General features: G+C 42.0%; 1 protein-coding gene across 10 annotated transcripts in view; it reads left to right on the top strand.

The window, feature by feature from the left end:
• IQSEC1 (IQ motif and Sec7 domain ArfGEF 1) overlaps window positions 1-27,952 on the top strand; it is a 318,301-nt gene that overhangs the window by 178,885 nt on the left and 111,464 nt on the right. Inside the window, exon 1 of one of the 10 annotated variants that reach the window (XM_065845359.2) lies at window positions 5,097-5,271. The exons of the other annotated variants lie outside the window; for them this stretch is intronic. Coding sequence (XP_065701431.1) covers window positions 5,204-5,271 — 68 coding nt within the window. The 5' untranslated portion in view covers window positions 5,097-5,203. Of the gene's footprint in view, window positions 1-5,096; window positions 5,272-27,952 lie in introns of those variants that run through there. 10 annotated transcript variants of the gene reach the window in all.

Below are 27,952 nucleotides of genomic sequence, written 5' to 3'. Positions count from 1 at the left end.
GGCAGCAGCACAAACCTGCCAGCTTGTTGGGGACCAGAAGGGATGCCCTTTGTCAAAATACCAAAATCATGCTGACTGTGTCTCATGGAAGGCTGAGTGCACGGATGTCATGGGTATAAACTCCCAGGAAACATTGTGTTTTGCATACTCTTAGAATTTTTGTGAAAAATCAGGAAAGGAAGTTTAAAAGGGAAGGAAATAAAATATAAAGAAAGACCAAGGAAAAAATACATGGTGAAAAGATTTTATTTAAACTTCTTCTGTCTACTAAAAAAGCTGACTTATTACAACTTGCAGGTTTAATGATACACCAAATAATCTCAAAAGCCAGAACGCTTTTCAGTCTTAAAATTTAAAACCATCTATTTCCAAATATTCGTAAGACTTCCTTCAGTCCCTAATTGGAAATAGCTGTTGTATGAATGGAATGCTACCTAAGTTAAAAATAGATCTGGAACTGCCCTGACAACCAGAAACATGCTAGCTCTAACACTCACATTTTCTTTTTCCAAATGACCTATAAATATAATCTACATAATAATAGAATTGCTGTTAAATTCTGTTTCGCGATCATTTTGTTCTGGTAAAAACTTCAGGAAAACAAGCAAATTGCTGCCTTCCCTCTTGACGACTGCAGTGTACGCGTTTCCCTCTTCACAGGAATGTTACACTAGCCTAATTTAGGCTGAGCCTATGCACGATTAAAGCAGGAAGATTATCTTGGCTGCAAACATGTCAGGTGTAAAGTGATGTGTGTATCCGCAGCACAGGAGTGGGGCAGAAGACAGATCAGATGCGGTGTCGTGGGCGCGCGGTGCCTGCCCTGCAGCAGAGCGCTCTGCTTAGCCCGCGGGAATGAACCTCAGGAGGGGAGAGAATCACGGAATGTGAGACTCCAAATTAAGCTCTGCCTTTCTATTAATATAATTTAAAAGTGATACACCACCTACAACTTGTAAAGGAACCTTAGCTCTAGCATTTTTAAATAATTCATGATTTATATGCACTGTAAGGTCTTTGCCTGCAGCAGCTTTGTTTCCAGTGTAAAACACAGAAAATAAAGTCCTCCCGTTATTTTTTGTCCATTACCTCCCTACCCTCCCCATGTCATTTTTGTTTAAAGAATCCTTAAGTACTCCCCATCACGTAGTGGGCTCGTAGTTGCTCTGGGTTCTCTTAGCAATCAAACCCACTGGGAGAGTCCTTTTGTAATGACTAAAATATGTCATATGTGCTTGGAAGTGGCCAAGTTGAGGGCTCTGACAAACAGCTTCTGGTGGATTTTGCTCCAGTGTTTTTGAGCTATTGATTCTTCCAATTGTTTTGACTCGCCTGGTCCAGCTCATTGCTCTGTGTGCTGTCAGCAGAACCAAACCCGTGCGTCTGTCGTGGCTGGTTTGTGTTGTCTCGGTTCAGCCTCACCTGCAGCAGGAGCTCCAGGCGCTGCTCCAGGCTGTGGGCAATCCACTGTCATATCTGTGTCTGAATTAGTGACTCTGAATTAAAGATTTCTTCCTAAAAAAAAAAAAAATATGCAAAATGTTCTGTAAAGTCCAGAATTGCTTTCCCTCTTTTACAGGCAGTGAAATGCAGCTTCAAGAGAACTGGTCTGTCCACTCAGTGTAAAAATGTGGAAAGAAACTGAGTGAAAAACCAAAGTACAATGTGACCTTCTGATTCAGGGGAAAGCACTTCATGGTTGTGCCTACTGGAAATAAACCAGTCGGTGTCCTAGGGAAACATGGTGGTGATTGGCTTGAAAAAAACAGTGGAAGTGGGAAGAAATTTTGGAAGGAGGCAGAACGCCTTGCACCTTCCAGTTGCAAGTTGGCAGGACGATGACATCTTACAGTACATGAGACATTAGCAAGGACACGGTTATGGGTCCAGAACCAGTGGTGCTGACACGGCTGTGGAGAGTGATCTTTGCAAATGGGGCAAATCTAATAAAGATTGCCTGGGAGTATAATGGGAGGGAAAAAATCTACAAACTAAGTCCATCTGTTTGGGGAGTTGTGGCTCATCCAGAGCAAGGTCCCATGCACAGTGTGGCTGGGTGGGTGCAGTGATGTCCTGTGAATGGAATCTGCTGTTTTATTTCAAGGAGAAGAGATAACTGAAGTTTTCATTGCCACACCCAAAGAGGAATAATAACTGTCTCCAACCAGCCCTCGTTACCAACCCACAGTCTCTGCCTTGGCTGGGATTTCTTGGCCAGACGTGTGAGTGTGGGAGAAGATTGTTACTGGAATCATTACAATAGATCATGATTGATGTACAGAATGGAAAATCCATGTCAAAGACAGATGTGGTGCCAAAAGGCCCTTGTGGTGCTGGGGCTCATCGTGACTTGTCATACAGTGAAAGCAAACAAGGCTTCAAAAAAGTGAAATCATTTGATATGCTAATCTGTGCCTCGTTTCAGGCATAGTGATGCCACTGCGAACAAAGGAAAGAAAGTAAACAGCTAAGACAAAAGGGCCTTACTGTCCTATTGCTGCTGGAAAAGTGCCTCTATTCCGGAATAACATAATAGTAAGAAATAGTTGATGAATTGGTGTCCTCTTTGATAGCCGTTCTGTCCCCTCCTCGGTAATCATATTGCGAAGGAGCTGTTTTTAGCAAAGGCTGCCCATTGTGAGAGACAGAATTAGCCGTAGGTTTTGAGTAATCCCCAGTTCTTCACATCCGTGTATGCACAGAAATGATCAGCTATTAGCTGATGCTATTGCACCTGTGCTCAGGCGAATCAGCATTGTTCTCCCTGCCTTCCCGAAGCTTTGCAGGATGCTCCTGGGTTTAGCACACCTCTCAAATATCAGCTCAAGGAGCATTTCACCGCAATCTGCTCTTCGTATTTACACCAGAACAAATAGCATTTCTTTGCATCTGAGATTTAGTTATAGAACTGGAACGCTGGAGCCACATTAACTCATGACGTGATTTGTGCAGTGTTCAGGATTTTCTGGATGTGTATTACTTAGTCTTTGCAGATTGTCTGTCAGTTGTATATTCCAAATTAGGGCCTGCTGTTCCCTGCAAAATTAAGGCTTGCTTGGTGGAGGAATAACTTGATTTGCCCAGGTCTCACTGGGAGTTAGTGGACAGATTCGCTTTGTCAGCGCCGGGGCTGAAATACTCTGTATACTGTTTCATAAATAGCTTCTTTTCTATGGGAAATGCGAATCAATGATTTAAAACACAAAATAAAACAAAACCCAACAGCCCCCACCCAAACCACCCCACACCATCTCACTTCTGTCCTATAATGCTCTCACATGTTATTTTAATCCATTTGGTCACTGGTTGTGCATAAATGTTAGAAACATGGGTGAAGAAGGTGATTTAAATGCTGTTCTCTTGTAAATCTCATCTGCCTTGATTTATCTTTAGAGACAGATAAAAATAATATTCCTGCAGGTGCTGGTAATATCAAAATATTGCAACTGAAGGTGAATCGAGGAATGTGTAATCTAAATACATGAATTACATTGAAGCCTTAAGTATAAGCGCAAAGAGATGTAGTTGACACAACTGAACATGCTGTTTGATACCTTTATACTACACAGAAAATCAACTACTAAAATAGTTTAATACTCCGTATATAATGAGATTATTTGTGCTAAATAAAATAGTTCAGGTGCACGCTATGCAAAAATCGGAAAATCTTTCTTATAGGTAACTCGTCTCTCAAATTTGCAAGTTAAGGTAATGGACAAAGCTTCAGCCCATCTGCCTGAGCTTACAAAGCTCTTTCCATCATTGAAATGGATTCCAGTGATTATGTTAAGAACAGTTGTATGAGTTTTCTAATGTCATTTTTCTTCATTAAGCCCACTGATTTAAAACGTGCAACATGCTGCGGAAGTTGTTCTTTCTTAATGAGCCATCAATAACTTGCACCAAAAACCCATTGTCAGAAAACCCCAAACCAGAATCTATTTCCGAATAGTAGCAACAGTCACAAGATCCTAGATAAAATGCAGTTGTGCAACAGAAATTAGACATCTAATCATAAAAGCCTACTGATCTATGAAAAGTAGCATGGCCTTAGTTTCTTGCTTAATTAAGCTTTATAATGTAAACATGTATCTAATGCCTTTGATCCAGAAGAGCTGCTGGTGGAGCTGCCGACCTCTTTGGAGAGCAGAGCGTGTGGGCTGAGCGAAGCTTCGGGACGGCTTCATCTGTCACAGCAACAGCGCCGACTTTCATGGTGGTCTTGGAGAAACCAGGGCGGAATTTAAAGAGCTTGTCCTTCAATTAAGTAGACTCCCAATAACTACAACAACAGCGATACTACTTTTCTCTGAGGTTGATTCCATGGCAGTGTGTGTTGAGACAGTTAAACTTACTGCTAGAAAAGCTATAGGCAAAATTCTTCATGGGGAAACTGTGTTCTGCATCACATGTGGGGTTTGTGCTTTTGAGGGGTATATACTGTCCTAAAGACAAAACCTCGTTAGCATTTACCTGTCCACAAGGTTTCAGCACACTGAGAGAATCCCATATGCATAATGAAAAAGCTGGGGTTTGGGTTAGATTTTATGGTGTTTGTTTTCTAAATCAGAACTTGCCATTTTATTTTTTGTGTAGTTTGTAGGGTGTGTCATTGCTGATAATCACTGCTGAAAGTCATAACTTTGCATGTCTTCAAATACGGCTTTGGAAAATGACTCATTACTTCTTTTGGCACGAAAAAGTTTATGACAGTACACAAGAAATTTTGCAAACAGTTGAGAGCTTATTCAGCCTAAAGCATTTGATTTAGTGTGTATTTGGTAAGCGTTTACACTTCTCGTCAGTGATTTTCTAGGGCTGTTTTACTGGGCTGTTTCTTCGAAGTGAAATAAATGAAAGTAACTTTTTGTAGGTGTTGCATAGGTAGGTTTTTCTTACTTGACAACTTGGAGCAATATTGCACGTAGCTTTCTGAACAGCCTCTAATAATCTTTTCTGGCTCGCAAATAATGTAAACAACGAGTCTTGTAAATCATGAAGAAACAGTAACCCGAGACTTTAGAGGAGAAAGTGGCTCCTTGGAGCCCGGGTGAGCGGAGGTCGGAGGAATCGCTTGGAAATGGTGAATCAGTGTTTGGCAGCCGGGGGAACCTTGGACTAACTTCGGCGTGTGCTGCTAAACTTGCTCGTTCCTTGAGTTACTTGGAATCTTTCTCACTTTGCAAACACTTCAGAGAAGGTCATGAAGGGAGATGGCAGTGCAATGTGGAATCTGATGTGGAAATACTGCATTTCTGTCAGGACAATCAGGTACGGTAAGAATATATTAAACTTCGTTTCGTGGTGTGTCTGAAAGCTGCACGCGTTAAAGATCCTCTGTGTACTACTTGTATTCTTCCATCCTGCACGTTTAACTCTAAGTAGCCTGAGATGATGATTAGCTGAGATTCTTACTTGTCCTTATACTAAAGCTGTGAAAAGAAAAATCCAGATTTATTGCAAAAAGTCTCCAAGGGAAGTGGAGTTTTCATGATTTCAGAGTCTTGGAAACACCTCTGTCTTGTGTACAAGCAGGCGAAAGTTGGAATATGAAAGAAACCTTTTCATGAACGCTTGCCTACCATAATTTTCTGTTTATTAATCCAGAGATAACAGAGTGTGTGTTCTCAGCATCGTTTGCTTCAGACCAAGGGGAAGGGGAGGAGGAAAGAAAGTGGCTTTGAAAGCATAGTAGAAGTGCAGTTTCAGTGTCTCTGAGCTGGTGAAGTGTCCCGGTGTTACCTGCGTGTGTATTTGAAGCGTGGCCGCCGGGCTGGGGCTGCGTTCCCGGGGTGGCCGGGGTGGGACGCACTGCCAAGCACAGCTCCTCTGCATTCCGGGGGAGTTTATTCCAGGAATGGAGCTGTGAAGCGAGACAGCGATTGTGCGTTCTCACAGCGATTTTATATATTTCAAAATAGCTAGCCATCTTCAGGCGGTAGTTTCTCTGCGTTACACCGTAATATGATTTGAGCGGTATGTTTCGTCATGCAAGCTTCCCTTGAGAAATCACGTAATCTAAGTAATTACTCCATTTCACACTGCATAATTATTCTGTGCTTAGGAAATAGTTCAGAGCGCTTGAATTCCTGCACGAACTTTCATTACAACCAGAACGAGACTGTGGAGAGCTTTTTATCATCGGGATACCAAAATGAAGCTAAGAAGTCCCTTAGTTCCCAGCAGACAGTGAGTCAATATAATAGAAACTGGAAATCATCCCTGGGAGAGGATTCTGTTAAGATAAAAGTAATTTTATTTATGATCTGGGTTTAAAACCAGAAGCAGAGGGAAAGCCTAAACAGCACTTGACCAGTGCTTAAATCCAGAGAAACAGCCTTTCTAGCACAGATGTTTATCCTGTACTGCTGGAAACGTCTGAGAAAAGTCCTGTGGAAAACTCCTACATTTAGTTGTTATTCCAACTAAGATTAAGCTTCCAAGTTTCCTCGCAGCACTTGAGTGCGACTGTTTTTCTGACGTTTGACATATAAGTTGTGCTTACCTGTAAACAGCCACTTTTTCTTTCTTTCATCAGTGGCCTTATTGCTGCTCAGACTATGTAGGTTGAATATTAACTGAATTGCTTACAGCAGGGTTTATTTATAGAGCAGCTTGCTGGCTACCACAGCTAGTGTGAAGCAAAGTAGCATTCGTCTTTGTTACAGCATTATGAGTAGCTTCAATTAATGGTTTTGGTTGTTTTAACAGATCCTGTTTTCTTTGGCAGTGACACCAATGAGTTAGGGAGCATTAAAAAAAGGATTTTATAAATATATATATATTTGGCTGAGTCTTTGTCTGTTTTAATTAGACTGTGTGGCTTGGGGGCAGAGGGATTGTCTACATCCTTTTATATGTGTTTGAGTTTACATGACTAGACCTTAAAATCATAGGGTCATGCCTGTTAGCAAGATGAAATACGTGTGTATTACCAGAAGAAAATGTAGTTGTTTGCTTTTTTTGCATAGGGGAGCTTTAGGTAATACCGGAATAAGCTTAGGAGAGAGCAGGATGCTGTCATGTGGAAATACACGGCACTGTCTAAATGATGTCTTTGTTTTGTTTCTTTTCTCCTGTGGCGTGTTGACCTCCTCCTAGAGCAAAATGGCAAAAATTATAAAGATGGAGGGATTTCTTCACTAATGTACCCAAGCTGAGCTTGTGGCGCTTGACATGAAGCTGCTGTCCCTTCAAAGAGCTCCATTCCCCGAGCCCCTGTGAAGCCCACAGTGTTTCCAGCAGCCTCAGTCACTTGCCCTTCCCACTCAACCCTTCACTGTCCCAGTGTGTGCGCAGGGCCCTTCCCACTCTGCTGAATATCGCTCCGAACAACAGCGCTTTGCTGCTGAATGTCCACTTGTGGTGGTATTTGCAGGTGGAAAACTTTCCCCAAATCAGAGAGTTGACAAAGCGTGAAAGCAAAACTGGGGTTAAAGCATCATCACTAGTCACTTACTGCTGTTAAAGTTATATTTTAGTAACACACCACAGGTGGGGTAAGTATATAATTAGGGAACTGTTTGTCAACACATTCAGATTAGGCATTGTGTTTACAGGGTCACGTCAGTATTAAATCGGAGGAACACGCGTTCTATAAAGACAGGAGCAGATCGGCTGCATATGGAATTACGCGTTCCCTCCGTAACGTGCTCTGTGCCAGCCAGCCTGTGGGGATGGGCCAGTGGTTAGAGGAGCAGACTGGAGCCATCTGAATCAGCAGATCCACAGCCCGCAGAATAAATTAAAGGGTTTATAATGCTGTAACACATAGTTTTCGGCTTGCATCTTAAAGTTCCATTTGCAAGCAACAGAGGAAAATAGTCAATAGTTAGCTCTGAGTGTTCTGCACATCTGGAAAAAAGTAAGAATTAGTCCTCAGTAGAGTTGTCATGGATTTTCTTCACTTATTTTCCTTCTGCTACAAACATTTTCCGTCGTGGTTCAGTCATACTTTATTTTTAGTTGTCTGCTATGGGTTGGTTGGTTTTTTTTTCTGAAGACTGACAGAACAGTGCTGAGTTTTCAAGGAAAAATAACACCCTGTGAAGTGAAAGGGTCTCAGTTGGGCTTTAATTGCCTGTTGGGCAGCAGGAGCTGCTGGCGCTGTGTCGGGACGGGCAGGCGTGGAAGCTTGCAGCACATCAAGGCCTTTTGAGATATGTCGTGTAGGGGCTTATTCATAAAAGTTCTGAGCATCCACACTGCGTCATGAAAGCTCAAACTACTCTAAATAATAATGTATTAACCAGGGGTCAATATGAAGGAATAACAGAGTGAACGGGGGGACAGCGCTGGCACAGCTCAGAGTGGCTTTACTGCACGGGAGGTGCCGTGGGCTGCAGACAGGACTGAGCCAGGGCTAGAGATAGTTTGCTCTGTAGTTCACTGGCAAATAGCAGCAGCATCCTCGTCTGAAGACTATTAACTGTCACACATAGCCAAAGATAATGGGTTATATAATCAGATATTTAATTGACGCTTTTCTGTTTTAATCTGAAATGGAAATAGAACACCCACCTTTGTCATGTGCAAAGTGCTGCACTTGGGAAGCTACGAGACAAAACCAAATGCAACTCATCATTAGTACTCTGGATGCTTTAATCTTTGTTTAGTGCATAGCTTTCTATAGCCATTAGTCTTGTATTTTAATATAGTAGAACTGTCATTATCCTGGTGCAAATCTTCCTTTGGGTTAAAAGATCTCTTCAGCCTGATGGTGCCAGCAGCCACATAATACTTAATGAATTTTTAAGAAACTCTTCATGCCAGTATAACAAATCATTGTGAGGCTAGGATGAAGTTGGTGTCTATGATTCTGTGTTAGGTGTGTGACTTTGTCCTGTGCATTTTGCGTACTAAAATCCATTATTGTGGGAAAAGTGTGCTGTGTTTCTCCTATTTTCTCTGATCTACGTGCAGGAATCTGTAGGGAAAATCATTGTGGCATTAATTCCCCTGAGCTCGGTTGCTCTAACTACAGCAGACTTGTTCGAGGGGCGAATTACACATTACTTGGGTTTGCTTTTGCACTGATATTTTTGTAACTGTCTTTAAATACAACTTCTGTTCAACTAGGGTGTATCCATGTTTACATTGGCTGTATTATTTCAGTCTGATTGTTAATGTCAATTAGCAGTTTGGGATTTAAGTTCAGGAAGGGCACAGTTACAGATGACAGAGCTGTTAGAGCAGCAGACCAGAACCTCTTCAGCTCCATTTCCTTCTGGGTTTTGCTCTGAGCACTCAAGAAAATGCTCCTACTTGGTATATTAATGGGTTCTTTTTGTCTTCTAGGTTCTCTTTGTGCATCACTTGTTGTATTATTGCTAAAAGCTAAAAATGTATAGGCAGGGGCAGTTAAGAGACAAATAGTGAAGGATCAGTGTGAGATGTGAAGGCCGGGTTTAGTCACTGCCCACATCACTTTTATTCTAAAAAGGTTTATTCTAAAAGTTTTGCTCTTTTATTTTAAGGCTGAGTATGGTACGAAAGGACCCAAAGCCAGTTTAGCTAGTTTGCTAAAAATTAAATCAACTTCCAACCCTTTCCTGAGTTTTCAGGATTTTGCATTAAAATCCTTGGATCCATGGTCAGCTCAAACCTTTAGTTTGGGCTCAGAGCAGCTCTGGGTGTAAACTGTGCTGAAGCTCTGTCCTTTCGTGATGCGGGGTATATGATATGCATTGAAAGTCTAGAATTCGGAAACCTGATCAAGGGAGTCCAGAGAAGTTAACAGACCTTTTTATTATTTATTTACACAGACCTTTCAAAAGAGCTTGTTGATGCAGAACCATAGGTTACTGAGCTGGGGAAAGTGCTTGTCTAGCGATGGGGGCGTTCAACCATATCTAAGGTAGCTTTTTGTATTTTAATACTTGCTCTAGGTGATAAAAATGTGACAACTTTTAGACCAAAACTACTGTTAGAGGTTTACACTACTTCCACTGCTGGTCCTATTGCTCGATGTCTTCTCAGACCTACCAAGAAACTGGCATTTAGGATTTGTTTTGAAAGGATACCGCTGCTATTGTTGCTCTTAGATTACTCGGCTGTTTGGTTTATATTTTGTCTATTTTGAGAACTCCTGAACCAGCCTCCCAGCTTGTCTGTCTGCTCTGAATGTGCAAACAAGAAACAAATTACATGGAAGTGTTACCTGCTCTTCAGTTTGAATGGGATTATCTTCTAGTGGACTCTAAAGCAAATGATATAGAGAGAAGATAAAGCTCTGAGCTTATCTGGTTTTAATCATGTGTTTTCCAGAAGGATTCAGATGACATTTTAGTACTTGGTGAGTAGTGATCAATTTAATGCTTATGAATCATGTGATTAATGTAATGTCAGTGGATACTGTGAATTGATCACAGCATGAAAAGCATGATATGTGAAATGATTTTAATGAAAAAGGCTTCTGCTTAAATGCCTTGGAAATGTTTCATTCCTTTAATAATAGGAATTCATTTTGCTATAGAAGTGTAATTTCTAATTCTTGATATATTTTTGAATGATATGTAAATAATTCTTTGCTGTTCTCCATGCAGTATCTGCCTATTAATTGTCGTCTTTGACAATAATCATAAAATGAGCACAAAGTTAAGCAGTAAGCAAAATGTCCTGCATTCAGTCATCTTCTAGCAGGAGACAATAAATTCATTCGTATAATTAACTGCCTGACAGGTATCAAGTGACTGAAGTGTTTGAAGTGTTATTAGATTGTTGGGGTTTCTCCTGCGCTCACCGCTGCGGGGGGCAGGGGGCGGCAGAGCTGCTTCGTTAGGAGACTTGAGAGTCTCGTGACAACCGCAGTAACAGGCAAATAAAATAAAAAAATCAAAGCTCATCACCTCTGTATTTACTTCAGCCCCTCCACGCGGTTAATGAAACTTAAGCAAGACCAGAGTGGGCGATGCACGGCTGCCTGCGCCGCGGCGCGGGGGAGCGTGGCTGTGCTGAGCTCCGAACTGATTGTTAACAATTAAATGTGCTCTCCAGTTAGTCACACCTGTGTTGATCTTCTGGAAAAGTCTCAGCTACATGCGGGGCATTGTGCATGTAATGAGCGTGTGATGTCAGAGCAATGAGCAGTATTCTTTCATACAGTCATGGTGTGACGGAGCCTGTTTTGTACAGGGAGCAACACCATGGCTGCAAATGACACAGGAGGAACGACCACCCTGACATGAAGCATTCTGGTTCAGCTCTCCTGAAAGTTCTTTTTTTTCCCACATAATTTGTTTTTTCTAATATGAAAGCTTTATTGGACACTGTAGTTTACCACACCATCCTGAGGGGCAGGTTATGTTCACAGCTGCCATTCGCTGAGTCTAACTGTGCATTATTTGGGTACCGAGAAATGTGATCTTCCCAAGGAGACCCTTGACAAAAGCATCCAGAGGTGCTGCTGGATGAAGGAGGTGCGAGCTCCTATGTCCGTTATTCCCTGTGGTACCTGCTGCGTGTCGTACGTACAGACCTGCAGTGAGAAGGCGGCCTGTGCCGCGTTGTGTAGTTGGCGTTTGCTGCTTGCGGTGCCGCTCCTGGAGCAGAACCATTTCTCTGGGAGCTTTGGCAGACCTGATAGTGCTGTTTCACCTGCAGCCTCTGTGCTTTTTTCTGCTAGAGCAAGAGGTATTTCCAAAAATCCCGGCAGGTTGCAATAACTCTGTCAAAAAGGCAGAAGGTGAAGCCAGTGCAGGCTGGTGTAAAGGGAAATATGACCTTTCTGTTGCTTGGGAACCTTCAGAATATATTATGAGTCTTACAGATAACACGTTTTTCTATTCAAAGGACCATGGGGTTGCAATCTTGTCTGTTGCCTGCAAGCCGTGGAAGAGGATCTCTTTGGCTCTGGTGTTGAGAAGGTTTGTTCCAGCTCTGAGCGGGAGATGCCTCTGGCTGTTCCCCTCTTTGGGCAGCTGGGGGAAGATGTGGGGCTGATCAGTCCCTGCTCAGCGAGGGGCTTCATCGCACCCCGGGATGGGCACCCAGCGCCACGACCGAGGATGCTACGCAAGGAGCTGCTGAGCTGCTGATGCCTCCAGGAAGATGAACAGCACCTTTGTGCTTTTGCCTTGGATCCTCTTATCTAAGAGCGAGTCTTGCTTGCTTTTGGAAGAAGTGGATAGAAGTAATAATAGCTGTTACTGGCAGATACCGTTATAAAAAGAAAAGCTTTTATAAAAGCTACAAAACCAGCGTCATTGCTGTTATTTTTGTTTTTTATTATGTTCCTAAGGAAATGGAAGCAGATTTAACAGAAATTTGAGAAGCAAATTAGCAGTTACCATTTGTTAAATTGCATATTTTTAATATTAGACATTCAGCTTAGATTTAAAGCTTGGTTGCAATTTACTTAGAATTGTTGAATGTCCACAAAATGGCTTCAGGCCTTATATACTGCTAAACATGAATCTTGCATAGGTAGGTGTATTTGTATCAGCGGATGTTTCTGTGGCCTAATTCCCTTTCGTGTTTGAATCAGGAAGAGTAAGCTATTCCACCAAATCAATGAGAAAAGAGCAGATTGATCTTTTCAATAGCTTATTATGTGTCTGAAATGATCTTTTGCTGTTTCAAACTGGGTGAAAACGAGGCATTATGGAAAGCATGCTTTTTAATCCGACTGTTGAGGAGACCTTAGTCTGAACTGCTACAGGCAGCTCTGAGTTTAAGCACTTTTCCACAAATAGCGATACTTGTGTGTTGCAGCGTGTGTGATTTTTCCTGGCTCATACATTCAAAGACCTGATGATAGAATCGCACTGTTTGTATAATTTCAAGTTAATGTAACAAACACTTGTGGGGGAAACAGGCCAGTGAGATGGAGATAAACACTTGAATTCTTTCCAAAGGGCCAGTGTTAATTCCTTAAAAACAAATACATGGGAAAGAACCCAAGCCTTAAAGGCATCCTCTTGAAAAACTTGTCCCAAGTTGTTTATCCTCTTTCAGGCTCAAAAACCACTGTGTTTTACTGGTTGTTCCACCTGCATATTCCGAGCTTTGTTCCTTGGATTACTGGGTTCTGCATAGCAGTTCATGTCTGCACCTTGTGAGACTGTTCCACTTGGTGCCCGTCTCACAGGGCCGGGCATAACCTTGGTGTTTGGTGGGATAAGAATGGGCTGGAGGGGTGTCAATGGTGACTCGTAGGTCCGTGTTGTGCCTGTGCCGTGCTAGCCTGCTTCTTCTCATCCCATTGTCCTGACGCATCAGGGTAACAATACGTTATGCTATGCGGTGATAGATAAGGAAAAGAATCTGTGGTAAAAATAGGCTGCCAAAAAGATGAATGGGTTCGTATGATCAGGGCGTCTTACGCCATTGTCACTTCTGGAGGAAATGTTGGGCAAACAAAAGCACAACCACACTGGCAGGGCCGTTTCCTCCAAACCAGCGAAACAATGAGGCTTTGAAAGGAACCAGGAGTGGACTCCCTGAAAGTGGATGTGCCATTGCAAAGCAAGGATGGAGATAGGTGTTCACGCAAAGAGATCCAAAATGAAAATTGTACAGTCACTAAAAGATGCCCAGATCCCAAATCAATACAAGTCCCAGATTCAAATATTGAAGGGCAGCAGTAGCAGGTGTGTGGCTATTCACCCACTTCTTTAAACCAAAAAAAAAGCCACACAAGTCCCCAAACCCCTGTGCAAGTTATTTCTGTATCTCATACTTCATACTTCATAATATGTATTCAACCGTTAAATAAGCTTACTGGCTTAGTGGTGTTTTGTATCAATATTTGATCCTTTTCTCAGACTTTAAAGAAAAGACGGGATATTTGAGGCAGTTAGGAGCCTTAGGGGAAAGCGCTGGAAAAGCTCCGTGAGCGGTTGCTGCTGTAACACTGGTTTGAGGAGGCAGAAGACGCTTGGTTCGTGTTTGTAAATGTACTGAGGATTGCTGGTTTGGTGGTGGATTTGTTAATTGAGTAATTTAGATAGTAGTGTTAGGAAACCCTAGAGATGAGGACTAAGAAAGCTCTCAGAACAGGGAGTCCTGAAGCCTTAATGCAGCTCACCGTTTTATAAAGATTTTCATCTGATTGTTGATGACTGTAAAAGATCTGAATGTAGGGTCTGAATTTAGGTAGTATCCTGCACTATCTGGTTTTCTGAAGGAGTAATTCAGGGGGAGCATAAAGCTGCATTTTCTAAAATGAAAATAAATCAGGGCGGGAGGAGAAAACCTTTCATGACTTTCTTATACTTTTAGGGAATGAAAAAGGCTGGCTAGCACACTGCCCTAACTCATGTCGAGCCTTTCAAGAGCTGGTTTTGGCAAGGCAATGATGTGCTGTGCTCTCTGTCGGTGCCTGCTCAGAACCATTAGCTCACTGGGGCTATTCCATCTTTCATTTTCTAAGTGGGGAGGTCAGGTACGTGGTCTTCGCCTCCTCCTCACCAGTGGCTAATGATGCTGTTAATAACAGAACTGTGTGCCTAATTTTCTGTCAAAGAGACAGAAAAAATACATCTGTGTCCTTAGGGTACTGATATCCATCTGTGTCTAAACCAGATGAGACTGGTAAGAAAACGAGAGCTGTGATGGTAGTCTCAGCCTTTCCTCTCTCTGTCTCTGATTTTTCTTATCTATTGAAGCACAAAAGGTGAATTTCACTGTGTCTTAATCTGCTGAGAGGGGAGAGAGGAAAACATTTTGTCCAAGTAGTTGGTGTTCATTAAAAAGGGAGGTGAACTTTGCACAGTGCTTTAAAAAATGGCTTTAAAATCTGCTCCCAATGCGTGCTATTCATTCATTCTTCATAACTTTGCTTTCAAAAAGCTTTTAAAACTCCGAAGTACAGGGCTAGGATGCGCTTTGGGTTGTGAAATTATCTTTGCAGACCTTGGTATTTTTTTTCCAATGGTAATTTCAGAGCTCATATGTCAACAAATCAGTGTATGGTATTATCATTTCCCTCTGGACTTTTCAAATCTGCACCTCCAGGGGAAATCTAGGGACCATGTGATGCCAGCTCTGAATACATTAGTAAGAATGAAACGTAACACTTATTAATGATCAAATCCTTTCGTTGGAGAAGTGTCGTATTTTTCCGATTAGGTGGTGCATCAATGTCCCATCACGTTGACTAGATCTTTCTGGATGTCCGCTAGACCTACAAGCTCTAACCAGCTTGAAAAATACCTGGAATCCTCCTCTTGGCATTAAAATACACAAACATTTGCTACAGTAATTACTTTTGTTGAATGAATCAGTGGTGTGTCTTGGGAATCTGCTGCCGCTCAAGACTTCCCCCCCCTCCCCGCAATGTGTGTGTCACAAAGTAATTCCTCGCAAAGGCTGCGAAAGGCTTAATATAATCAATCCGCATGCAAAGACATATAAGTGCATTAGTTCTTGAATAGAAGGAAGACACTGGAAGAATCTCAAACTAAGGCATATTGTTCTTTGGCAAATATTTTTCAAGTGTTTCTTCCTCTTCAAGCTGGAGATCCTTCTAATTAAAGAGTTACGGCAACAAATGCTGCAGCCGAGGGTCAGGTACAGAGTTCAGATCCCAGATGGTCGATATCTGTACATGACTTATCTACCAGATGGGGTCAAATGTTCCGCTGGATTTTTCATTCTTTTCTCTCACCCTTCCAGTATTGAGGCAATTTGTTATAGTCCTATCAAATATTTATGTTGTTTTTCTCTCGACTTTTGCTAAGAATTATTTACATAGGGGGGTTTCCCCAGGGCATATTTCCTACTGCTTGAGATGTACTTTGTGCTGCGTTCTGACTTCCAGCAATTGCTACAGTTGGAGTTTCCAAGGAGAGGAATAAAAGGTACACACACAGTCACGGGGGTGAGGAGAAAAGAGGGGTGATGCCTTGGTGATGCGCATGGTGACACGTTGATTAAATGCTGTATTTTTAAAATAGACCTTACATATTGTAAAGCAAGATTTCTCATGAAGATGAGGATTTGGATTTCTAATTCCTGGAGGTTATCGCGTTTTGGGGTTTTGGAAGACTACACTGTAGGAGGTTACAGTTTCTTTGGTTTCAAATTCCAAAGTGGTTCAGGAGTTCACATACAGACAAGAAGCGAGACAGAAACAGATTCCAAACTCTAGAAAATACGGCAATAAGATCTTAACAGAACAGCAACTGAGTATTGCAGTCATTGCTTTTCTGTGATCGATTTTACATTGCATTAAGTACAAAGGTCAAACGTGGGATTCCCAAACTGTGCTTAGCATTTGTAACACCTTCAAAACTTCAGATTTAAAATCTAAGATTAGAAACTGAATTAAATGTTTTAGAGAGATGCTGGTTTAGATATTCTGTGCGTTTGTGTTTGAAAGATACCATACTCTTGCATTTGTCATTAGAAAAACGATATTGTACATGAAAAGGAAAAAAAATTAATCACCCCCACATGCACACTTTTAAAGTTTAAGATTCTGTACACCCGGAAGAGAGATTTGCCTGAATTTAGTCAGCTTGAACGTTGATCCCAAGGCTGGTGGGTTTAGCCGGTACCTCTGCAGATGCTGTGCCGGTGCTGGTCTGCTCAGGTGCTGCACTTGGCAATAGGAGTAAGGATGGATTTTCATTCTGACAGGTACCATGATCACACTTCTGTTGATCCTTCTCTAAATAAATCAGTTGCTTAAATGTGGTTCAAATGAATGATAAATGCAATATATAAAGGACTGTTTTGGTGCTGTTAAAATTCAGTGGGGGAGCTCCCACTAACTTGAATGAGGATTTCACTTTTGTCCTCAGGAGGGAACCAGTGAACTTGGAAAATGATCTGCAGTGTTTCTGATCTTAGTGGTCTTAGTGCCTTTTGGAACAGTTCTGCTGTCTTACAGTTTGCAGTTGTCTTTATCCTGTTTAAAAAAAAACAAACAAAAAAAACCCAAAAAAACCCCACACACCAAACTTTGGAACTCTTGCTACAATAGCAACAAAACGTTTCTTATATTAACTAGTTAGTGAGCAAGTTTGTTCTGACTGTACAGAACTGGAAAAACGCCGTCAGAAATAAACCACCATCTGAAGTTGAAGGAATTGATTTGTTAACAGGACATGTAGAAGAGCCTCTTTCTTCTCTACAATTAACAATTTCTACTCATTTGGCCAATTTTGTGGAATCGCTTTTCTGCTAATTTTACCAGGTCATTTTTAGCTTTAGATATTATTATAGGTGGGGATTCAATGATATGTGTACAACAACATGACATTAACGGAGAGAAATGTTCCTTTACAAGGGATGACCTTTTCATCTTTTCTTCTATACCCTCTTATTGTGTCTCTATCGCTCAGGGGTAGAAATACAGGGATTTCAGAAGTTCTTAAAAAGCAACCAAAGCAATGGGGTCTGGGATGTGCTGGATGCCACAAGCAAACCTCAAAGCCAAACAACTTAATGAAGAGACAAAGCTCATTTTGTGCAATCTTGCTGCGTTTCTTTAAGTAGATTTAGGGACTTGGCACAGCCCATGTCAGGCAAGGCAGCAAGAGTGTCGGTCACAAACCGGCATCTGGGCTTAGAGTATAAAGGTGTTTCTTAATTAAACACATTAGCGTCTCACAAAAAGAATGGGTTTAAAGACAAAATAAATCCAGTGTTGGGGTAACAAAATGCTATAAAAGACAGGCCACAAAAGCCTGTTTCGTTAGATCTTTATGGAGTTCTTTTTCTATATATAGGTATTCAGCAATAAGCTTGGCTTTGACATACGATGTATATAGGTGACAAACACTATTGCAGCGCTGCCCCTCGAGTTTCCTCTGGGTGTGTACTGACTCCCGTGCTTATTCTAATGGCACTACTGCTATGGCCAAGCACCTTGCTAAAGCCATAGCACAGGTGGCTGATAATCTGTTTTAATTATAGTTGACATGCTCTAATTATAAAAGTGATGTGAAAGCTGACAGGCAATTCCAAAGAGCTTTCCGTCCCGGCTCCCGAGCCTTTCTGTAGTCATACAGCTTCCAGCTCACAAGCTTTTCCATTATTCACCCAAAATCAGCTTTGAAGAAAGATTTTTTTTTAAATAATCTAAACCTGGGTGTATTAAGACTTGAGAGAGGAATGGAATGTAAATAAGAGCCCTCGTGGGAGCACTTTGTCTTCTGCTGATCTACAGGGAACTCTTAATGGGTGAGCTTGAGGAGTCTTACTGGTTTTTTGTTTGGTCCCTGTCCCCCCATTTCCCCCTGTTCCCCAGTCTCCTGTCTCTATTTTCCCTTTTTAAAAACTAAAGAGCTTTATTTACTTTACATTTTTAGTTGCTTTTACGGTGACCGACCCTGTTATCAGGTGAACAGATCTCTGTGCTTTGTTAATGGCCTTTCCCACCAGCCAACACGCTCAATGCGCTCAGCTGGCTGTTCTGCAGATGATGCCTCCTGGTTCGGGGAGGGCGGAGGGTTGTGTTTTGGTGATTTTAACTTGGGTGTAAAAACAAAAGCCATGCATGTGTTTAACTTTCTGATTGCTTGTGGTGGCGGAGGGGTCCGCCGGGCTGCCTGGGCAGCTGCTGAACCCACTTCATCATTTTAATAGAAACTACCCCCCTCTCGGCGGTCCGCGGCCAGCAATCCGTCTGCCCAGGCTAAATTAAAAGCAGTTTTAGCATATGATTGGCTGTATAATAAGACAGCGCCAGAGGTGTGGAGAACAAAGAGTGTAGGAAGGCAAATGGACACGCATCCTATCATTTTGTGTTCTGCGATTCAGAAAGGAACAATGGTTTTCTAAAAATGATACCCGTTCAATGGAAAGTGTTCTAAACCAAGATCATTTCCAAGCAACAAAAGGCACTAAACATTAGCCTTTAAGCTGTAGTGTTGACATAGGATTTAAGCTTAGGCTGCGGCTCCTTCATCCAATGCCGCACGCGTGAAGGACTGTAAATTCCGAGTGCCGGGAGATAATGCTGCAAGAGATGTTGCTTGCTTGCTTTTCTTTTAATTTTTCTGCTTTTTGATAGTGTTCCTTTTTAACCTACGCAGTGCCTGAGTATGTTTCCACTTGTGGTACTTTGGAACTGAGACATTGAGATAATGACTTTTTCCAGCACTTGTCATGAACTTGCATAGCTTTCGTATCTGTTTCCCTCTTCAAAGTCTCCCTCCTTCCTCCGTCAGTATTCCCAAGCACATCTTGAGTGTCCAGATGTTTGTTTGGAAATTCTATCAAGGCAATATCTAAATGTCAGATACTGTAACCATGTGGCACATAAATAATTTCCTTAGTTCCCACAGCTACAGATGTTATAAGAATACAGTGTGTGTTGAAATTATCTTGTCACACAAACTTCATCTAGAGACTGTAGCACTTATAAATTCATGTTTATAGTTTAATGATAAAGCAATAATTGTATATTTTATGTGATTTCTATGGCTATTTAAATTATGGTGAGCAGGCTTTCAAAATTCTCATGTAAAGAAGTTGCAGACATTTCATCAGCCATGGAAACTTGGGATTCTGATACTTCCTCATCTACTGCTTGTCTCTGTTGGGTATTGGGGCTTGTGTGGTTTTTAACAGTCTGGGCTGAAATAAAACAAAAATGATATTGGATAGAACACCTACTCAGGGTAGGGTATGTTAGGTCGATCTCTCACATGTTGAGGACCACAGAGAATTGTGACCGCTTCTCTGGGCCCAAAGTGGTGAATGGAGCCAAATCCAGTTGGCAGCCGGTCACAAGTTTCGTTCCCCAAGGCTCAGTATTGGAGGAGCCAGTTCTGTTTAATCTCTTTATCAACAATCTGGACAAGGGGATCAAGAGCATCCTCAGTCAGTTTGCAGATGACACCAAGCTGGGTGGGAGTGTTGACCTGCTGGAGGGTGGGAAGGCCGTACGGAGGGATCTGGACCGGCTGGATTGATGGGCTGAGGCCAGTTGTCTGAGGGTCAGCCAGGCCAAGTGCTGGGTCCTGCACTTGGGTCACAACAAAAAGCCCACCAGCATCCTGGCTTGTATCAGGAATAGTGTGGCCAGCAGGGCCAGTGAAGTGATTGTGCCACTGTACTCGGCACTGGGGAGGCCCCACCTTGAATCCTGTGTTCAGTTTTGGGCCCCTCATCATAAGATGGACATTGAAATACTAGAAAGAGTGCAAAGGGAACGGAGCTGGTGAGGGGCTGGAGCACAAGTGTGATGGGAGCGACTGAGGGACCTGGGGGGTTCAGCTGGAGAACAGGAGCTGAGGGGAGACCTTCTGATCTCTGAACTGCCTGAAAGGAGCTTGGAGCCAGGGAGGGTCGGGCTCTGCTCCCCAGGAACAAGCGCCAGGACCAGAGGAAACGGCCTCAAGTTGCACCAGGGGAGGTTGAGGTTGGATCTGGGGAACAATTTCTTCCCCAAAGGGCTGTTGGGTATTGGAACAGGCTGCCCGGGGCAGTGCTGGAGTCCCCATCCCTGGAGGGCTTTAAAAGGCATTTAGATGAGGTTCTCAGGGACATTGTTTAGTGACAGAGTTGGGTTATGTTTGGACTCGATGATCCTGAGGGTCCCTTCCAACCAAAACAATTCTGTACTCCACATCTCTCCTTTCCTCTAAACCGATTATCTAAAAGAAATAGAATATTTTCAGGTGGAACTAAACCGAATCAAGGTGAATTTGGGTGGTCAGATTGTTTTCAGTCATGTGATTCCAACCATTATTCCTCTACTGCGATTTAGTACTGAACAGAAAGGCTGAACAAGAAACAAACCCAAGGACTGGCATCTGCGAGAGGTCATGCAAACTGGGAACAAGGGAGAACCTGAGCTGGGATGAAAGGGGTTTGGAGGGATCTCAAATCTCGAGGAATTAAGTGAACCATATTCAGTCCTCGGTTTTCATTATTGAGTGAAAATGCCCTCCCTTGCCATATACTGCCTTGCAAATCTTTCTGCTATTCCATGATGCAGTAATACATAATACGGATATTTTGGTGGTTTGAAGTTAAATAGTATGCTTTCAGGTGGCAAATAGTTGCATCTGTGCAACAGAAGCCACAAGTGATTATACTGCTTGACGGAGGTAAAAATAATTAATTATAGGCAGTTAGCTGATTACATATCTGCCTAGTGGAATTTATTCTGGAAATCAAAAAAATTATGATGATCTGAAAGATGTTTGCGGTTGAAATAGTACATACAGACTGTAGTGTGACAGCTTAACTGCTCTAGATAAGGGAGAACAGTCCATGTGTTTCTATGGCTATACTGATATGTATGTATTTGCATATAAAACAATATATAAAAGACTTAAAAAGAAAGTCTTACTTTTTCAAGGTGAAATCTAATTCATTCATTTCAATACCTTAGCTACCTCCATAGCTAAGGAAACACAAAGTCTGTATGTTGTGCCTGCTCTCAGAGCTGGTTATTTGATGTTTACCCTTGTATATGAAATTCTACAGATGAAGCAGTATCTCTGGAAGCTTTTCCAGGTCAGCTTAATGCCAACACCCGGGTGTGAACTCCGACAGCTTTGAGAAGGGCTGAGTTTCCATCTGGAAACTAGTCAAAAACGGAATGAGCAGCTCAGCTGTAAACTTAATGGACGATGCTGTAGTATCTGAAGAGAAAGTTCTTCATTCAGCAGGAATATTAAGTGTGAAATGCCACGGCTAAACAGATAATTGAAAGAGACAGGCAGCACTGCTGCTGACAGTAGAGTATCCTGAGTGTCCCTGGCCATGGGAGTTACTCGTGCTTTTAAAGCATCAGTTAAGTGCTCTGCTGGTTGCTGTAAAATCCTTCGTTCCGTGCTCGCTCCCACTCGGGAGACCCTGAGAACTTGGACATTTAGTCCTACAATAGTTTGAGTTCTTGAAGTAGATCCTATTTTAATGTGTGTGTGTGTATATATATATATATATGTAAAATTAGAAATATTAAAATGAAGCTGCTGTATCGTGCTTTCAGGAGGTCACACGCAAGACAAATATACTTTGTTTTTGAACAGGTATGCAAAACATCTGAAGATAATTTGAACAGTAAATTATCTGCCATGACGTGAGCAGTGCGTGTGTTCCTGCTGTGCCAGTGAACGAGTGAATTTGTATTCCAGTGGAAATGCAGGCAGTGTGATAAATTATGCTTACAGAAGGGATGTTTATGGGAACAGAAATTCCTTTCAGTCCAAACCCCTCGAATGTGTCGCAGTGTGTCCCGCACAGGCAGCCAGAACCCCCCGACGTGCCCAGCGTACCCGCTAATTCTCTCCATTCTTAGCAAGGGCTGTTGTTTATGATGAACACATGCAATTGGGCTTCAACAATAACAGACTTGGCCGTTTTTATTTTGTAAATTTGCTTAAAATTTAAAAATAGACACCTTATTATTACAGTCCTGTAGTCTTGATTCGTCTGAATAGTAATAAAAGTTATAGCCGCATGATTTACAAACTGTGTTACTTTGTTTAGGAATATAAACTGGGTTGTGAATGGTAATTATTAGTTTCTGAACAGCAGTTGCTATGTTCTGATCAAGTAAAAGTCTGTATTGTTCATGGTGCCTTTTTTGTTATCTAAGTAGCTCAGAGTGATGCAAATACCTCTAAAAGTCTAAGTCCATACAAATGGAAAAGAGGAAGGTGACTCTGAATATATTATACAAGTAAGAACCTGTTCTGAATGATAAGCAAAGCAAAGGAGAACAAATTTATGCCACCAGAGTTAGGGGCAACATTTTAAATATTAAGACAAAAATAATTCTAATGGTATTAATTACAGCTAGTAAATTTCTCAATAAAAGCAGAAGAAGTGAACTCAACTTATTTATTGTGGTTTGGAAACAAAATTAGGAAATGATTTCACATCTTACAAAGCAATATTTTCTAGTCTGTTTCCAGAAGATAAAGAGCACCTGTCAAAACAGCACATCTGGATAAATTGTATCCAAGTGCTTTTAGAAGACTTCGCCAACTAATTCTCTCCTACATGTAATATTTAATTATTTTATGGGGATGGGGAAAACAGAAACCGTAACAGTGCAAGTTAATGTAATATCCATGTTTGAGAAGAAAGGATGCAGAGGATTGATAACGCGTGTGAGCCTGCTGCTGATTTTTGACTGAATCGTTGGGCAGCCACTTTGCAGCTTCATTACATTATCGTTTGTATTTGATGGAGATGGCATTTATATTGCCATCGACTGAAACAGCCTTGACTTGTGTTTCTAACAGATGTTTGTGTGTGCAAGGTCATGTTGCTTGTCGTGGATTTGGACAGTGGGTGAGCTGCCCGTTCAAGTCCGTGCTCTCCCAGCTTTCTGACTGAGTGTGCCATCAGGAAAAAATGTTGGTGCCCACGGTCCCAATGTGTGTATCTATATTGGTTACTTATAGACGTGTACTGCTGGAGTTGTACAATCGTCTTCCCGCACCTCAGTAGCTCATGATGCAAACCCCTGGGGGTGTGTGTACCCACCTGGGACACCACCGCTCTGAGAACTGGAATGAGAAACCCTCTTGGTACATGCAATTCTGAACAGTTCTCAGAACATAGCTGTGAATTAGAGTTGCTGCAGAGCAGCTGGAGTCACAACGATATCGCGCTACATACGTTTTAATGTTCTGGTAAGAAAATAATTGTAATATCTGTAGATGACGCAAATTCAGGCCCAAAGAGAACAGCTATAGGATAGTTTCGTCAGTAGAGCACAAGCAAATGATGTGCATATTTTAATACATTCGAATGCAAAGCTGAATGTCTGTAAACGAGGGTTGAAGCCCACACATAGAAGAATGGGGACTGTATCCCAAGGAACTGGTTCTGTGAAGGTCCAGGGAGTCATGTGTTGAGTAATGAGCAAACTGATGAGAGCCAAACTAAGCTTTGGTAGGGACAATGCAAGCTGATTTGCTCAGAGTGTTTTCAGCATTCAGGAAGGCTGAAAGAATGTTGGTAGCTTCTAACTTTGGAAAATGCTAGGTCTAGGATACGTTTTCATATATCAGGACAAATCGCTGATGAGACTCCTATTTTACGTTCTGTTTCCCCTGGACAGTTTCATTAATAACTCGCTGCAAATACGGTGAAATTTTTTAGAGGCAATTCCAGATATGACATACTGTACACATGGCTTTAGAGCGCCGCGTCATCAATTTGCTGCTTGAAACAAATGGCTTTGTGGCCCGGTGGTCCTCTCAGAACTGAAAGCTTCAACTGCACAATAAGCCCTGCTTGAGGGTTTGAAGACAATTTTCCTTTGTTCTAGTAGTTTCCTCTAGTGACAAATCAATGTATCCCTTATTACTGCTTAAGACCAGGTTTTACTGGCTGCCAAGATAAAATTAATCTGCCTAATCAGAATAAATAAAGCATTTCTAGCTGTAATGAAGATGTGCAAAGGCATCAGGCATTCTAAGTGAACTCCTAGTGCAGCGCAGCCGGCCCACGATCCCCTGGCCTAGGGAAGGTTTTACATTCACCCGGGGCTCTGAGCACATCCCACTTGTGCTTTGGGTGGATGATGTGCTGGACAGACCCTGCAAGGGCTGGATCTGTGTGTTCTAGATAAGTGTGGCAATTAATGTTATGCTCTGTCAAGTGCCAGCTGGGACCGTTGCTTTCTGTATGCACAGAAAGTACCCAATGCAAGGCAGCATGTGCAAGCTCCTCGTTTCCTCTTGGTTAATGTTTAAAACCTGCTTTTTTTTGAACTGTGCTCACTAGGCACTTGGGGTACATAGTGCCTGGTGTACCGTGCATACCTCTTTCTGACAATTCACTGTCTCCACTGTCGTTTTTGTGGTGTCTTTGTGTATACAGCTGTGATTTGTGCAGAGGTTGCACCTGCTTTGCAGAAACACAAAGTAATCTCGTTTCCTGATAAAGCAAGAGGGGTCTGTGAGCAGAGCCCAGGTTTAGAGCCTCCCATTGCATTGCAGGGCTCCTTCAATGGGCTTTCTCTGCCATGGGCTGCCCTTCCAGTGCCAGAGGTCTCCATCGCTCAAATGCAGGAATACCTTCCTCATACCTTAGAATTAATTCTGAACCCCCTAACCCAAATCGTTTAACACCAAGCTTAGGCATTGCTAACTTTTATTGTGTACATCAGTGTGTTAAAATGAAAATCCATCTCGGAGTCCCTGAGAAGTCTGATAAAGCATAAAGGTGCTAACACTGACCGTGCTAAGCGCTGGTGTTGTGCTATGAAGGACTAGTCAATAATTCAGTAAGCTAAGGCCGTCTGTTCCCTGACGCTGGTCAAGGCACCAGATGCTAAAAACCTCACCCACGTGTGGTGTGTCCTTTGTTGTAAATCCCGTTTGCTTCAAGCAGCACAGAGAAGTTTTAGCTTATTTCCTTTCTCAGTACATACAACAGAATAGGCTCCTTATTGTCAAAACATTGGCAGCTTGCTGGTTTTGCTGATTCATGTGCCAGTGGAAAAGCTTTTTGAAGAGCATGAAGGGAAGATTAATGCGATTAATTCACAAAAGGGAGGGAGAGGCTGCAGATTTTGCAAGCTCATCACAGAACCATTTTCAATGCTATTTGTGTGTGCGTGGCCATTTCACTTTTCTCTAAATGTCTTGCAAGGATACTCTTATTCTGTTTTCTACTGACACACTTGACATCTTTCGTAAGAAAATGAAGGAACAGGTTGCGCAGAGTTGATTGGGATCTGACTTATTTCCATAGGCTGCATAAAGATCATGATTTGGAAGCAAAAATAGCAAAGCTGCCCTAATGTTCATTTGAGTCCTGGAGTTTTTGAGCAGCTTTGAAGGCTCCATGAGGCTGAAGGGTGGTGGGAAGTGACCCCTTCTGGGATGCTGGAAATAGCTCTGTGCAAAGTGTAGGGAGCTGATGTAATGAGATGACACCAGGCCAGTCTTACCTCTATCTTGTTAACATAAATAGCCCTTGAAAAACACATCTGTTTTTAGGAACTGTGAATTAGCATCATTCTTTTGTATTTCTGTCCTTCACCTGGCTATTTGCATGTTAGTAGGAAGGGGTTTTGATGCTGACTTGATTCCAAAACAAAGAATAAATTCCATTTGCTGTGTATCTCAAGCATTTGTCATGAGCCAGCTCTTTGACTCGATTCAGCAAAGCTCTAAGCACATACGAACAACCAAATACATGTAAATAAGTAGTACAGATAAAGGAGAGTTAGGTACTTTCTTTAGTAGCTTACTGAATTAACGTATAACACCAAGTTTCTTAACAGCAATTTTAGGAAGAAAGGACTGGTAAAACAAGAAAACATCTATCCTAGCAGATCAATTTAAATAATTGATCTTTTTAATCAGTATAACAACTGGGAAGAGCTATATATATAGATGTGTATATATATGCTGGATTAATGGATTATAAAGCACACTCATCAAGAGGGAAGTGGAAAAAGATGCTGTTCTTCCAGTCCCATTTGTCATACTGATATTTGTTTCCAAAGAGCATTCACTCCTTTGGAAAAAGTGCAACAGCTTGAACATCATCCATGTCTATATTTTCTTTTCAAAAGACATTGAATATTTTCTAGCAACAGCTCTATCTCTGTCCTGTATCCAGGTTCATGCTGGGTCTTTCCTGGTGCACAGATACACCTTGTGAAGTCCCTTCGCACAGCCCGTGATGCTGTGTTACAGCATTTATGAGAAAATAGGGACCCAGATGCACGAATGTGTGAGAAACTCATGGAGACCTGGGAGTTTCATTAGACCCTTCCATCCATTGGTAGCAGGAGACTGAAAGAAAGATGCTTGTGAGGCCAAACTTGCTCCTGACACTTGTAAGAAGTAAACTATAGCGAAAGATTCTGCTCGGCGATTAATAAACATTGAAAGCAGCAGCAGTTTTAGGAAGGTAAGACTTAAATGGGAGTTTCTGGGCTATCATCACTAGTCCCTTCTACTTCAGGCAGGCGTGTTGTGTGCTTTTTTCTCATAATCCAGTCATTTTCCACAGCTTCGCTGCTCACAGAGCTAGAAATCTTTTTATTTCTATCTTAATTCAGTTCCAACTGGTGCACGTTTCTTCCATTGCTTCGATCATCCAAAGAGGCCTTTGCACCCAGGGCTAAGTTTGATTTACTTTGTTTTTAGTAATGCCGAGGGCAGTGGTGGAGTCATGATCCCTGGAGGGGTTGAACAGGCGAGACGTGAGGTTCTGAGGACATGGGGCAGTGCTGGAGTTAGGTTATGCTTGGACTGGATGATCTTGAGGGTCTCTTCCAACCACAATGATTCTATCAATACAGAAGACCAGTGCAGTTATTGTAGCTGAGGTCTCACCTCCGTTTCAGAAGGGTATTGCTGGAGAACAGGCGCTGTGATTAAGTTTAACAAAGCAGCAGGAGCAGCCGGCGTTCCCAGAGGGAATGAACTTGGCCTGAGTGTCTTATCAGAGAAGAGGAGGCACCAACCAGTAGAACCATTTCTTGCTGGCTGCCTTTTGGCAGTCTGACGTGAATATATATAGGTTTTTTAACTCCTAACTTGCAGGCTCTTCCTTCTATCCCTGCACCTTGCATTAACAGCTATACTGAAAAAAAGAAACAAACTCTTCCCTGCAGCACATAATTTTTACAACTATTAGTTTGATGCTTCCAGTAGAAGCACCAAGTAATATACCTTAAAATCCCTGTAGTAATATTATCCGTCCCTATCTGTTTGTCTTAGATTTTTAGTGCTGTGGGATATCTTCCAGGGGATTACGATAAACACATAACAAACTAGGAACTGTATATATATGTACATTTACATACATTATTTAGAAATGCAATCTTTTTGTTTCTCTAAATGAATTTTGAGACGTGAACTCTTGAAGAACTTTGGGACGAAACTTGATCTTTGGCTCTAAAACATCTCCTTTTATCTCAGGAAATGGTGCGCAGCATTAGCACGGAAGATAAACGACACCTGTGTTGCTGCAGTCTGCTCTTGAAAGAGTTTCTGCCGACGTACTCGTTAGAAAAGGCTGCTGCTTAACTTTTTGATAACATAGCCAGGTGACACCGTAATTCTAT

This window comes from Patagioenas fasciata, chromosome 10 (genome assembly GCF_037038585.1).
Source record: "Patagioenas fasciata isolate bPatFas1 chromosome 10, bPatFas1.hap1, whole genome shotgun sequence".
NCBI classification, from domain to species: domain Eukaryota; kingdom Metazoa; phylum Chordata; class Aves; order Columbiformes; family Columbidae; genus Patagioenas; species Patagioenas fasciata.
The sequence above is the reverse complement of the archived record's forward strand: the minus strand, read 5'-3'. Positions and strand labels throughout refer to the sequence as shown.